The following is a 15,420-nucleotide window of genomic DNA, read 5'->3' on the forward strand; positions in this document are numbered from 1 at the left end:
ATCGCAACACCCATTTGAGTAGAGCTTGAAAGCGTTGTTGCCGTTTTCGTTCTAGAGCACGGCAGCCACAGGCACATTGTAGTTGCCTTTGCAATCTTTAAATTGAAAGGAGGAAAATAATATATTTCAACACAGCTATACTGCAATTACACTTCGAGTATATTGCATTCACATTTGTGCCTCTTATTATCGGCAACATATCAAATAACTGGAAGGATTTAGGCAGAAACAATCGATTACAGTCCTGGAGGGGCTGACTATACGTGCCACATACATATGGCCAGCCACGCATATAGCTACAGAATCTACACCAGGCAACAGTCTATGTGTATGAGCTGTAGTAAGCTGGAGCAAAAAGGAGAGGTGCCGGGATGCTTGATGGTAAGATGCACAACCCCTTGACACGTGGCCTCGGGACTGGAGACCTCGTGAGCCAGAGCCCGAGGGCAGGGCTGAGCTGGCAGCTTGGGAGCCCACATCTGTCCCATGGCCAAGCCCAGGGCCACCAGCTAGGAACACAAAGGGCAGCCCCTTGGGATCCACAGCACACCATCCACCCGCTCCTCCCGGTGAAAACAGAGCAGGAGTTACAGAATCACAGAATGGCAAGGGTTGGAAGAGCCCTCAGGAGATCATCTAGTCCAACCCCCCTGCTCAAGCAGGCTCACCCAGAGCAGGGGGCACAGGACAGCGTCCAGGCGGGGGTTGAAGATCTCCAGAGAAGGAGACTCCACAGCCCCCCTGGGCAGCCTGGGCCAGGGCTCGGGCACCCTCACAGTCAACAAGTTCTTCCTCCCGTTCAACTGGAACCTCTTGTGCTTCAGTTTGTGCCCATGGCCCCTTGTCCTGGCGCTGGGCACCACTGAGAAGAATCTGGCTCCTGTCTTTTAAAAGAAGGGAGCAAGCACTGCCTCCAGCAATTTTTTTTTTTCCACAGGACATGGAAAGAGACAGACCTAGTCCAGGTATGAACACCAGCTCAACCATGCCTCATCCATCTGTGAGCAACCACGCTCAGCGACGTTTGTCCTACAAAGGCGCATGACCCTTCCAGGCTAACAGCTTTGCTGGGCTTTTAGAAGCTGTTCCCCTGCCCAGATTTATTCCATATGAGGGGGACTGCTGCTATATTAAAAGGAAATAATCTACAATTGGAGGCAAGTTCTAAGTCGAGCATCAGTAGAAGTTGGCAGACATCTTGGGAACGATGGGCAGAGGAACACCTAGTTTTCTGATCTGATTTATGCATAACATTTCTGTCTGGCCTTCTCAGGAGCAAACTTTTACAGAAATATTAAGGAAAAGAAGTTTACTACCCAGCCCGATGCCAGAGAAGTTTGTGTGCCTGCAGGATTAGCAGACACACACTTATTTCAGGCTAATGTACCTTCATCACATTTTGGATTTGGGTCCATGCGCTGTGTCCAAACCTACTGTTTCTTCTACATCCTGATCAGCCAAATCTCTGGTTATTAGCTTTTAATTAGAACCCTATCAGTAAGTGATAAGGTCATCAGAGCCCACCAGACTGTGCTGGATTATCAATGCTGAGCCACTGTATTTCAGTTGCAGATAACCTGGGAAACAGCAAGGCGAAAAGCATGATCACTGCAATTATCGTGATCCTGGTTCTCAGTTTACTGAGTTCCCTTCTGAGTTCTGGATTTACCTGCACTAACGCTGTCAGCAATCCCTACCAGACGTTTCTGGGACCCACTGGAGTCTATACCTGGAATTCCTTATGCGGTGAGTAACATGTCCCGTGCTGAGCACTTTCTGCCCACCATAGGGATGGATACTGTATTCTCATTGATTCCAAGATTAAGAAATATAGGTCTATGAAAGGAAACACTTGGAAAAATATTCTCTTCAGCTGGTTTTGGTTTTTAACTGTGTCTGCTGGGACACCTGAGAACTAACTTCTAAGTACCAGTAAAATAGTATTATTTACTTGAATTAGCACCTTCAATCAGCAGGAGCCTGGATTCACCAGCAGCAAAAATGGAAATGAAAAAGCCCCAGCAGGTGTAGCATCATTTCATGCATAAGGCACATCGAGAAGAACAGAGCAAGCTGACAAACAGAAAACTAAACCATAACAGAAAAGGATGCGCTGGATGTGACTACAGTGCAATCTGTAACCTCTTTGAGACCTTATCTCACTATTTTATGGTATTTGTAGCATATTTGTTGCTGGGTTACCCATGTACCAAATTAGGCCTCTGAGGTCTAATGTATAGGATGGACTGCAGCTTCCTTTCTGAAAAGTGTGTTGAATCGAATACATCCACAACTGCATTAGCGTGGGGGGGCAGCAGTTAGGAGGACTGAGTCACAGCAAAATTTATTTCCTTCTCTAAAAAGCACTTTCACAGATCAAAATAAGTTTTAGCATTCCCTAAGCAGAAGAAAATGGTGGAGACGCTGAGCTGTTAGGGAGGTGAACTCTCTCAAACAGCTCCCTGGGGGTGTAACCCCTCCTTCACCCGGTAGTCTTGAGCCTGGCTGCTCCTAACACACCTTGCTACCCTCTTCATCTTGCTATGGTAATGACTTCAGCTCTCACACTCAATTTGTCTCAAGAGGATTACGCATTCCTCTAATGCTAGGTTTGCACGCGGAAAATTTTCTTTAAAGATGTCTGATTACAGAGTACTCCAGCCCTGGCGTTTTGTCCTTTGGAAGCTCTTCAGGTTCAAAGATGCACCGCTTGCAGGGCGGGAGCTTGCCTTCCCTTGAGCACGGTCCTGTCCAGCTCCTGTCCACCAAATTCAGACCTTGGTGGCAAAGGAATCTCATAGATAAAAAGTTTTAATCATAGCAAGTACAGGTGGGGGTGTGAAGCCCACACCTTTTTCTCCAGCTGTGGCTAACGCAGCATATAAGGATGCTGAAACAGCTGTGGATGCCTTGAAACACAATAAGAAAAGTGAGCAAAAGCCTAGACTAGACAAATATTCAGCTTTTGAGACACCCAGATCGTTGTCTTACCACATGAGAAAGTTCCTTTCCCAAGCCCAGCGGCAGTTACGCAGCCTGAATCTCCCAGCTTTGACCTGAAATGAAAGGCCCACGGGCTTGCCAAAATAAATATTAGTGAGAAAGTAAAGCCCCATGTTGACTGCGGATTGTGGTTACTTTTTACAGCCCCGTAAGTGCTATGACCTGGAAGTCTGTTTTGCCACGGGCATATTTTTATGAAAAATATGCATCATTTGAGGCGTGAGTGTATCTTGAAGGTTTCTCATTCTCCCACCAGATGACCTGAAATTCCAGTGTCCTCCCGCAAAAACCTGAACCTGTTTCGGAGGGACCATCTGTAGGACAGTGAACCCCGCGGGAAGGAAGAGAGATCTTCTCACTGCTGTTCAGAGCTTATGCCTCTGTTAGCACTATGAAAGCAGAGATGTAAAGTATTATTTACCTAAATTTCAAAGTAACCGAACTCCGCTTATATTCAGAAGGCAATAGGAAATAGATACAGATCTAATATGACATCTCATTTTGGCTCCTCACAGAGTTGTTGAGTAATTCAGGTTGGAAAGAACGTGAGGTCTAAGCTCTCAAGCAAACCTGGGCCAACCCTGAACGCAGACCAGGTTGCTCAGGGTTTTATCCAGCTGTGATACCGCACATCCCACAAATTTGGGCTCATATCAAACAGGCGTTCTGCAAATCACCCAAGCACTGAAGTCAATGAAAAAAAATTGCATTAAATGGCCTTATCTAAGAATAATCAGTGAGAATCTATTAATTTTAGCAGAAGATACAGTTACCAACTTCAAAACACCTGGCAGATACTATTAGGTGGGACAAAAATTCTTTAAACGCCCTCACATTTTACCAATGGAAAATATTAGATTAATCTTTGCCCTAGACCACTCCTAACCAATTTAAGCAGACTGTTTAGAAGTCTAACCAATTTAAGTAGACTATTTAGAAGTAGCTACATAAATAATACGACAGTTCCACCTCTAACGTTTGTATTTATATTTTCTAGGAATCTTCATACTTACAGCCATGATACTTTTTCCTGTGAACATAGAAGAAAACAGCCTGTCTGTACTATTGGCCCAGGGGTGTTTTTCTGTTCGGGAGACACATATCAAATCTGCGCACACTTACGGATATTCATATTGGATCATGCTGCTCACCATTTTTCTGAACATTGCCTCTATCATCATCATCTATTTCTACGACCATGCAAGATATTCTAAGAAGAAAGAACAGGAAAGACCCATTGAAAATGCACCCAAAGATGTCATTCTGTTTTAAGGATGCCACTGAAAAAAAGGGTATAAAGGAAAAATGACTCCTTAATGTAGACAATCATGGCTGATCATTTCCATTCAAATTGAAACTGCGGGTATAGTTCGATTAACAAAATAGCCTATTATGTCTTCAAAGCAATTTGATATTATCTTTATGTTAGGTATTAGTGTAATACATACTGGTTTTCATTAGTAAAACAGTGCTGCCTAAACACCTCCGAGTAGATACGGACCGCAGTCCATGATGCCAGCACCGTCCTGTAGGAACGGACCTCGTGCACCTTGCAGCTCTGCTCTTCCCCAGAGGGATCGCTGTGAAAACACACTCCTGGAAGGGTTCCTCCTCTCCGTGCCACCACCGTCGCCTTTCCAAGAGGACTGCTGCCCTCTTGCCCACGCAGCACAGAGGGGCTGGTTCCCACCTCCGCTTTCTGGATTTTTCCGGACCACGGGACAGACCTGCGTTGGCCACCCCAGCTTTCCACAGTGGTGCACCAACATCAGCACCTATGAATGGATTTCTGCTTCCCCCTTTGGGTCCGAATGGGAAGATCAGAGATGTTTTGGTTGTGTCTGTAATTTGGGGTCTCAAGAGGCAGGTGCAAACACCAGGAACCCTGGGGCTGATGAGAAGTGGTAACTAAGGTACCGGTGCTTCATCTTGTCCTGCAGTTCTTACCGCTGTCCTCTCCCTGCTCAGGGATCTTCTCCCGTGGGTCCCTATGGCCCTGCCGCATTGACCGCGGGCAGGCTTGCCAGCTCCTGTTCATGAACAGGAGCATGATCACTTGGACAAACAAGCTTGTGGTCAGTTCCCAGCACATCAAACCTCCCAACAGCAACAGCACTGCCCCTACCCGTGCTTCCTTTGCTCGGTGCTTTCGTCCATGGCCAGGGTGGCAGGCGGGGCAGCAGTAGCAAGAGGATGGGCCATGGCCAACAGAAGACAGCATAGGAGCCCAGTATCTGCAAGTTATTTATTTGTAGAAACATGAGCAAAATCCTGTTTCAGGCTATTTATAGACCCTTGACTACTGTCGACAGCAAACGGTGAAGCCTCACCTTGAGCGGGTACGGCCGTCCGCTTTCCCACCCGCTACGCCCGACTGTCATCTTCCCCTGACAAAAAACCCAAATAGCAGCTTTAGTAGTGACGACTCATGGCCAGCCCCATCCCTGTGCCCGCTTTAATTAGTATTTGATACGCACACAAAGACACAATACCGTAGGACTGCGCAGAAGTGGGGAGCTCCCGTCCCGTCCCGTGCCCCCAAGGGAAGGTCAGCAGCCGAATGTGACCTTGCGACAGACGCCTTCGTGTGAAATCATGCTCAGTGCAGACATCCCGGGAGAGGTGCACCATGCAAAACAGTGGTCAGCACCTTCTGCTCCTTCGCTCCTTGCCTCTGCAGCTGGGCAAGCAATTTTTTCATCGCATCGCTCTCCTTTGCGGTATGATTTTCACAGTCGCGCTCGATAGCTGCCCGACGGCGCAAGGGATGCTCGCCGAGAACAAAAAGCATTTCTGAAGAGGGGATGAGAAGAGGCGAGAGGTGACTTCTCACTATTTATGTCAAAAAAATAAAGTTTCAGGATAAAAGTGCCCAATACTTTATGCAGCTGTGCTCTTCCAAAGGAATGAAAGCAGAGGGCTTTTCCATCCTGCTTTAAGCATTTAACTAAAAGTATGATGGGGGGGGGGAATAAAAGAGGGTTTTTCTAAGACTTGAGGGGCGGCATAGGTCAACAAAATAAGAGATGTCTGCTCTCCGCTGCTGACAAGGACCATGCCTGGGACTGCTTCTCGGTGCCGTAAACATTGCAGTCAAACTGTCGGATACCGCGCGCCCGCGAGCGAAGCGGGGGGGAAGCCAAACATTTGCCAGTTTTGCTTTGGCTGCAAAAATTTTCACACAGTTTCAGCACTCATCTGTCACCGTTGTGCTCGGCCAGCATCCATCACGCAATACAATTACACTTACATCAGGCGCTCGCTCGCGGAGAAATAAAGTCGTCGTAATAGAGTAACACCGGAGGAGCAGGGGCTCCGGCTTTGCAAAGCAGCGGCTTACCATTGCTTGGGCGTTTCTATTGCACTGAAGTACTAATTCCTGTGGAAGAGCTGGGGGGGGAAAAAAAAAAAAAAAAATTAAATTCCCACTTTCATGTGCTTGTTTGAACCACCTAGCCTTGTTAAAAATCAATCTGGAAGTCTCAAAGGACCTTATGCTCGCCTGCCGACACGTATGGCTGCGAAGCAGCAGAGGCAGGCGTCAGCAGAAAGTCACCGGGCAGCGAGAGCTCTACCTGCTTTGGTGGGAACTACGGCTCAAAATTATTACAGCACCAGAAAAAAAAAAAAAAAAAGATCAAATTTAAAGAGTAGTTAAAGTTGTAGCTGGCTAACAAAGCTACCCTAATATTCCTAGTCTGAATATTTTCTTTCGAATCAAAGACAAGACGTCCCTTCTCAAGCTCAAGATGACCTTCTCTGCCCTGCGCCACAAACTTTCTGCTTCATGCAACGGTGTTGGCTCAGCAGATGCCGGTGGAGGTTTAGTAGCCAGCGGCGAGGCCGAGGGAGGCGGCAGGCGCCCCCGGGACCCGACCCCGGGGGGCCACTCGCATCCCCATGGGGATGAAGTCGCCCAACCTCGGCCAGGCTGCGGGGGAAGCATGGGGAGAGCAACTGCGAGAGGCAAGCGATGCAAGGCAAGGAGGAGAGGGGAAGGCGGAAAATCACCGCAAACCCTGCAAAGCGCTGTGTGCCATGGGGACCATTATATTTTATAATAAGGCCACGAAAAGGCCAGTTATTGGGTAAGTGCCTGGATTTGAAGCACCTGCTCCAAGTTAAATTACAAAATATGAGAGCTGTGGAATTACCCATCTCCCGAGAAGGGAGCAGCCTGCCCAGGAGCCATCCAGGATGGGGCTGGCCCTGGCAGGCAAATATTTGGGATGAGCAAACAGGAAGCCAAAGGGTTCAAGTATCCATTCCCTGAATCAAAAGCAAAAGAAGGGATTGTGCATCTGGGCTACAGCTGCTTCTACCAGCGGAAGAAGAAAAAGAAAAAGAAAAGAAAAAAAAGGATGCAACATAATCCAACCATGTATTTAGCTTTTAGGATATCAAAAAGGAATTGGTCTGTCTCTTGCCTACCAGACAGCCTTTGAAATGAATGGAGCTGTGTTCAGTACACTTATCCTCTTAATGAGGACAAATTCTGGCAGTTTACCCTTAGGTAAAAAGGAAAAAAAGCTTGCACTGTCAGCTTGATGCACTCTTGAAAGAAAAATCAAGCTCCCATCTTATCTAAACCCGGGGTAATTTTACACATTCATCACTTGCCGGTAGTTGAAGCACGTTGCTTTTCACCAGGAGCTGTGTCTGATCAGGTCAAGGGAAGGATCCGGGCTGAAACAAGCTGAAAGATTAATCCTCCCTCCAGCAGCTGAGCTCCCAGCCCCGAGCTCACTGGGGCAGGATGCGTGCATCGTGCTCCCTGGCCTTGGCACCTCGGGGCTGAAGGTGGCTTGGAAACCCAGCAAACGGAGCTGGAGGCCTGCACCGGCATGCAATTTTGGGCAGCAGCACCCACCACGCGCAGCGGCGGAGAGCTGAGCCCTGCAGCCGGGCATTCCCAGCACCCTTGGCACTGCACGCACGGAGCCGAGCGGGATGAGTCCTGCCCTCTCTGCACTCCCCGTTTGCAGCGCGCTCAGGAACCCGTGACTCACTGCAGCGATTGCAAAGCCCTGCCAGGCGTTTGGCAGCTGGAGAGGAACAAGAGGAGGATTATCCGGCAAGGCAGCCAGCAGCTCCCCTCTGCTCCCCCCGCCGATGGGCCTAGGATGGCTCTTTTCCTTCTTTTTCCCCGAAGAAGAAATCCAGGGCAGCTCCCCATTCCCAATCCATGCTGAGCCATCCGTAACGGTTGCTCTGACTAAATAAGTGACTTCTTTTGCTCTGGCTAAATAAGTCACTTGGATGCTTCTACTAAAGCGATCATGATGGAACTAACATCTTTTCAAATAATTATATCAAGCATTATCTGATAATTATTTGATGTATATATTTATATAAAAATTTAGACATTATTTATATTGATTTATAGATACAATATATATTTATATATTATATATTATTTATATTGATTTGTAATTATTAGATAATTCGTACCTCTGAAGCTCTGGTTCCTATTTATGCAAGATCTGTTTTAGCTTTATGGTTCGCTTGAAAAGTTTCCCACCGAACAAAAGCCAGACCGAATCCAGCAACTCTAGAAATGCTGCATGAAGGCAGCTTTTCCTCTGAAAACACAGAAGATCCTCAATGCCCGCTAACTTATCAGTTACCTTAATGTTTAGCAGCAGCTGAAAACATTTAATAAGACACACTGCAAACCTCACAGCAGGCAAATGCAATCGGTTTTGATGCAGGCATACCTACTTGACAGCACGGCAGAAGCTAGTTAGCTTCCCAATTACAGCAAAAAGAGCCAGCGCAGCGTTGCCGTTACCCCCAGGCAAAGAGGCGCAGTCAATAAAACCAATCCCTGTCCCCCAGGAGCGATTCTGCTAAAGAGTCATCCAGCTCCTGCTATTTAAAAATCTCTGCTGGGAGGAGAACTGCCAGAATTAACAATCGATGTTCTAAATCAAGCGCGGTATCGCCGACGCAGTCATGATTTTTATTACAGGAGTATCGGAGAATTAAAAATAAATATTACTCTTACAGCCTTGTGGCAGGCTTGGATGGTGGATGGAGGAGAGCCCGAAGCTGGGATCACCATGGCCAGCGCGGCAGTGTCCCCCGCCCCGTGCCAGTAAGCTTTTGTCACGTTGACTGGGTGCAAAATGCAGGGTTGCAGCTTTTTCTCCAAGTCTCCTTTCTTTAAGTGGGACAGCTACTGAAACGTAAGGCAGCTCAAGGAATTATGGCATGAAAACATACAGGAGAGCTTTAGACTGGCACACACGCAAGAGTTTTATTCTTGCAATAAGACAGGCCTGTGCCATACCAGGTTTCCAATATTCCCTGACTTAGCAGCTGTACTTTTTACTGCTCAAGTGCCTGCCTTTGCACGAGCCCACCCAACGCTCCTGCCCGCCCTAAAGCATCATGTGAATTGGTGCTATCCATTTTAGAATCATAGACTCCATATTTACATTGGAAAAGCCCTTTAAGCTCCCCCAGCCCCACCGTTCCCCTACCCCTGCCATCCCACCGCCAAACCCTGGCCCTCAGCACCGCCCCTGCCCGGCTGCTAAATCCCCTTTCAGGAAAAATTTTTCCTAGTGTCCAACCTGGCACAACTTGAGGCCGTTTCCCCTCGTCCCATCACCCCTTCCCTGGGAGCAGAGCCCGACCCCCCCGGCTCCCCCCTCCTCTCAGGCAGTTGTAGGGAGCGATGAGGGCTCCCCTCAGCCTCCTCTGCTCCAGGCTGAACCCCCCCAGCTCCCCCAGCCGCTCCCCAGCAGCCTGGGGCTCCAGACCCCTCCCCAGCTTTGTTGCTCTCCTCTATCTGGAATGTGCCCATCCACAGCTCCTCTCTGCCCTTCGGCCTCTCACCTCTTAAAACCTTTGCTTTAAAGCTGTGACTTGGTTTTCAAAGCTCAGAAGCCGGCGCTGGAAGCGCTGAGGCTCTGCGAGCCAGCGTACAGCTTGCCTGTAACAGCGGTGGGAGCTGCAGGCACACCCTACCCCATGGTGGCCACGTTCCAGCCAATGCACTTGTTAGCCTGAGCTAAGATTTGGCGTTCTTGGGTAAGGAATTTCAACAATTTTAGTACTGCTGGTGAAGCACACGTTAGCACTGCTCCAATAAAAGTAACAGCCCCAGCAGTCAAATGTGAGCTGAGTTTGCCCCTTCTCGGACAGAGGCAAGTCCCACATGGAGCACAGGTCAACCCCATGCACGAGAAGCTCTAAAACCTGCTCCTGACGCTGTCCTGAGCACTTATGATTTGACGAGGTTTTACCACAGGCATCTTTTGTCCCACACTTGGAACGGAGTTTCCTCCGGTTATTTTGCTGGCAGCATTTCCTCCCGGTATATACTTCCTACAGCCCCCTGGAAGAGCCGACAGAGCATGGCATGGGATGCACGCTGGGTTTCATGCAATGCCTCAGGGCATGAGGTTGTTCTGGAAGGGAGCAGTGCTGCAGAAACATCCCAGGGAGATCCCTGCCTGCAGAAATTTACTGCAAGGACAGAAATGAATCTTTCATCCTAAGTTTAAGTGTCCCCTTTCCAGGTAATTTTTGCCATCAATGCCTGTAAGTGAGCTTCTCAGTCACTCTTCTGAAGGGTGAGCACAAGCTAGTAGTCAATATTTCAGGGATCCTCTCATCTCTTTTCTGCCTACTCATTTATCTTTTAAAAGCAATCTAGATAAGATTGCAATGGTTTTCAATGAGGATCTCTTTAAAGTTATCTTTCAGAGAGGATATCGTGGTACGTCCTCATATTATCACTGCAAAGCAGTGCTAGGGGAGGGGGGAGCAGCTTCCCAGAGGAAACCCCAAAGGAAGGATTGGGTACATGCACGTTGTCTTAGCTGGGCAACAGGGATGGGGGCCTTTGCAAAATGATGGGAGATCAGTGTCCAAACTCTTTGATAGGTAGATCACAGCCTGGTCTCCTTTTCTTTTTTTCCTTTTTTTTTTTAATAAAGCAGCTGTAAATCTTTAAACACTGAAGAGATGACTCGAAACTCGCCCTTCCAGGCAACAGGTTATATAGGTGGTGGTGACAAATATTTCTGTAAGCAAACCTGATGCACCCAGTTATCTGGCTTCTTCAAGTACATCAGCAGCAAAAGGAAGACTAGGGGAAATGTGGAACCGCTGCTGAATGAAATGGGTGCCCTGGTGACAGAAGACACAGAGAAGGTGGAGTTACTGAACGCCTTCTTTGCTTCAGCCTTCACTGCCAAGGCTGGCCCTCAGGCTCCCCAGTCCTTGGAGGTAAGCGAGCAAGCCTGGAGAAAAGACGACCTTCCCTCGGTTGAGGTGGAACAGGTTAGGGATCTTTTAAGTAAGGTGAACTCTGGGCGTCAATGGGCTTCTGCTGCAGGAGGAGTGGTCAAACCCCATCAAAACAACCTCTTGCAAGAAAAGGAACCAAATATCAGGAAATCAGATCCCACATAACAGGGTTCTCTGCAGTAAGTCGGGACATTCAGCGTTACCCTCTCCTGCTCCGCCTGTGCAGTCACCCAGCTGGGTTCTGCTCCTGAGCCTGGCAGGGGACCTCTGCTAGAAAATAAACGGGATGCTCTCAGCTGCTCAGGAACCACTTTCCTCCTGGTTATTCGCCCCGGGAACCATCAGAGGGCAGCAGCCTCCTTCCTAGGCTGCGCTACCAGCCTTGCCTTTTCTTTTTTGCATTTTCTGTTTTCTTTTCCTTTGAAGGGGAGAGTGAAAAAGAGAAGGAGGAGGAGGGAGAACCAACTTAACTGTACATCCAAAGACAGCACCGTGTTTCACCTCCTTCTCCGAGACACAAAAAAAAAACCCCAAAGAAAAAGCATTACCCAAATTGCACGTTAATTTTAGGTGCTCCAACAGATGCCCCAACTCTGCGGACACCCTGGAAATGAGGGGTAAACACAGAGCGGTGGGCTGCTTATACACGACCACTGGAAAAGGTTTCCTGGCTGGTTCCCAATATTAGAAGTAAATCGCCAAAACAACCAAAAAACCTTCAGAGGCATGCGAGTCTAGAAGATGTTCAAGGCCACTTAATCAGAGCTACCAAAGCTATTGATTAATAACGGTTGGAAATACAAACTCAAAGAGGAAATGGGATTTATGCAGTCCCAGCCTTCAAAGGATAGGTAAAAATATTGTGTTACCATGACAACGTTCACTTATATTTCCTGATCAATAGGGTATGAGCAAAACCATCATTCCAAATAAGAATTAAACAGGACCACTCGAAATTATTTTCCAAACTTGGTTAATTATCTCCTGGATATAGGAAAGAGAGAATGCATCCACGACCATGGGAGGGGCGGTTTCTCCCATTCTTCATCCAAGACTCTAAAGAAAAGGATGCTCCCTCAGAAGCCAGAGCCAGACAAGCTCTGTGTCCGTATCAAAGGCTGGTACATTTAACCTGACCACTAACCCCATACGCCATGGAAGCAGATTTTTCAGCTTCCGATAGGCTCTGACAAAAAACTATTTTTCACAGAGGGGAGGTAAATATTCTGGAATGATTATCGATATTTTTCAGATGGCAGATTTCTGTGTGTTGAAAGAAACAGATTAAGAAAAAACCCTAGGAAAACACAGAGTGATTGTGGAGATTAATGGCAGTCTTTAAGAAGTATTTTTCATCTAGCTCTACATACTAAAGCCTCAGAATAAGCATCAGACCTATTAGAGTGAATACTACTCTACTCCGGTTTAAGCTTCTGTGGCAAAGAGCAATTCTAAAAGTCAACAGTGAATAATTAAAAGTGAACTCTGTTCAACAACAAACATCAGTGTAGGATATGATGTGCAATGGAGTTGTTTTACTCTGCCATTTGTATGCATTTTCCAGTGCTGAAGTAATCTTTTCTGATGAAGAAATGTCTGCTTTTCTTAGAAAAGGGGATGGGGGGGATCAAAACTTAGTTTCCAACATTTTAGAAATTTTCTGAAACTATCCCAAACCAATGAGATGGTTTGGGAGCATCACCAACCCTTGTCCCCTGTTCTTTTGTTTGGTAGGTGATCAAAAAATAAAAAAGTCAAGTAGATTTCCACGTTTCCAAAGTTTCTGACCAGCTTTAGGATTCGTCTGATAGATTTTCCTTATGATTATCTATGCTGTATGTACATACTTCTCATGTCATACATAATTTCTTGCCTAATATCATTTAAAGGAACAATTTACTCCAGAACATGTTATCTAGTTGAGGACATTTTTCATGACTACTTTGATATATTTAAAGCAGGTGGTTTAACCTCTGTTACATGTAGGTTTTCCCTAGTTAAAGGAAATTTTAAAAAGAGAAAAAACACCTGTGAAGCCCTAAAAAAGAATTAAAAATAAATCTTCCTGTGCTTTCCCAGGTGCTCTCTGTAGATGCGAGTGGTCTCTGCAGATCATTGCTCCTGCAGCAAAGTGCCCTGTGTTGTGACAGCTTCTCCAGAGGGACCTTTCCCTAGGTTGGAGACCCTGCAGTGGTGACCCAATCAACTCTGGGTTATTTAGCCTGTTAGTTTTCATGTATGTTTTTACGTGTTAAGGATCAGATTCATCTCCCCTTGCTCCCATCTGCCAAATGGGCCTCTCTGAGAAGAAAAGTGTCATTCAGTGAAGAGAAACACCCACAGCCTTTTGCAGAAATGGGCAATGCATCAACACACTGGTGCTTGGCCTGTCTAAAGCCCCAAGGAAGCTGTCAATGCTAATAAAGCCACCGAAAGATGGATGATATCCTAATTACAGGAACTTCAAAGAACATCACTAAATATGATAAAACTACAGCTTAATTTCCTAAGGACTTTGGGGTTCAGTCTAGACATTGCCTTCATCTGCCCATGCTCGATGTACAGCTTTTCTGGCCTCCTTACTTCATCTGAGGATTTCATATATGAGATGTCATGGCACGGAGAATCAAAATAAAAAGCGTTTCATATAAAGTGCCAAGAAACCGTGGGTTCATATTCAGTCACCCAAAGAAAATTAGTAAATCTAGTGAATTCTTCCATTGCACCACTGCCAAATGCTTCAACAGAAACTGTTTTAACAGTGGCTTTTGGCAGCAATTTCCCAGCTAGAATACACTATAGCTGGGAAAACAGTCAAACTTCAAGAAGAGGCAACACGACAGTAGGGTCACATGGCAAATGCAGAATTATATGATTTACACTCCAAACAGTGTTTCCTAAAACAGTTCCTAGCTGAGTTTGGACTTAGACAGGTCCCGCAGAGCTAGGACTTCTGTTATCTGGAGTTTTTGTGGCACCTGACCATGAATATGAAATGAAGCAGTGTCACAGGGCCAGCCCTAGAGTTTGGGAGAAGTCTCAAGCCATCACATCAGATGATCCATGAAATGTACTTGGCTGTGAACACTCAATTTCTGTGAGCATACACACACACCAGACAATTTTTTTTAACTAAAACAGGGTAGGTTTAGACGGGATGTAAGGAAGAAATTCTTTGCAGTGAGGGTGGTGAAAGCCTGGCAGGGGTTGCCCAGAGAGGGGGTGGAGGCCCCATCCCTGGGAACATTCCAGGCCAGGTTGGCCAGGGCTGTGAGCAACCTGATGTGGTTCAAGGTGTCCCTGCTCCTGCAGGGGGGTTGGACTGGATGGGCCTCTAAAGGTCCCTTCCAACCCAAAACATTCTATGATTCTATGAATTCACACGATTAGCGGCACAGTAAACTGTCCACCTTATCATACCTGTGTTCAGACTAAAAAACATCAGGTTGTCCAGATTATGGAATCTTCTTGGATTTCCAAGATTTGACAAGGTTCCCCAGCTCAGGCTTTTAAGGATGTCATGTGGCTGTGGCATGAGGGAGGGTCTGGCACTGGTAACACATTAAGGCAGAAACCTATGGTAGGAGTTAGTTAGGATGGAGGTCAACCTTACCGTTTCACAGGGATGCGTGCTGTTCAGAATAGTAAGATACTGAAATGAGAGTGATGCATACTGGAAAAATGATCCCCGCTTTACTTCTGAAATTATGTACACCAAGTTGACTCAGACTGAAACTCCAGGGTTTTCAGCTCAGTGCTCAACAGCTGTCAGAAAAGCTAATCAGGTGCTGGGCAAAGAAAAAAAGAATACTAAAGGGAAAGAACAGAGATGACAGAATGTAATCCAATGTCATAAATCCATGGCTTGCCTATACAGGTTAGAGATGCTCCATCACAAAACAAAGAACTAATACTGGAAAAGGCTCAGAGAAAGGCAACAAGGATGAACAAGAGTAGGAAATTGCTCCTCACATGATCAATAACTAAGGGAGCAGGCGGGCAACTGGGCTGGCTGGACCTCCAGCCCAACACAGCATCGCTTATATTCCCCTCGCTACAGGAAAGACCTTGCATTTCTGGAGCATGTCCAGAGAAGGGCAGCGGAGCTGGGGAGGGGTCTGGAGCCCCAGGCTGCTGGGGAGCGTCTGGGGGAGG

General features: G+C 46.9%; 1 protein-coding gene across 1 annotated transcript in view; it reads left to right on the plus strand.

Annotated features, from left to right (window-relative positions):
* The window catches only part of CLRN3 (clarin 3), a 9,276-nt gene extending 5,001 nt beyond the window's left edge, over positions 1-4,275 (plus strand). Inside the window, exons 2-3 of the mRNA XM_009634872.1 lie at positions 1,567-1,746; positions 4,001-4,275. Coding sequence (XP_009633167.1) covers positions 1,567-1,746; positions 4,001-4,275 — 455 coding nt within the window. The remainder of the gene's footprint in view (positions 1-1,566; positions 1,747-4,000) is intronic.
* The last annotated feature ends 11,145 nt before the right edge of the window (positions 4,276-15,420 follow it).

Source organism: Egretta garzetta, unplaced genomic scaffold (genome assembly GCF_000687185.1).
Source record: "Egretta garzetta isolate BGI_Z169 unplaced genomic scaffold, ASM68718v1 scaffold152, whole genome shotgun sequence".
Classification (NCBI taxonomy): Eukaryota; Metazoa; Chordata; class Aves; order Pelecaniformes; family Ardeidae; genus Egretta; species Egretta garzetta.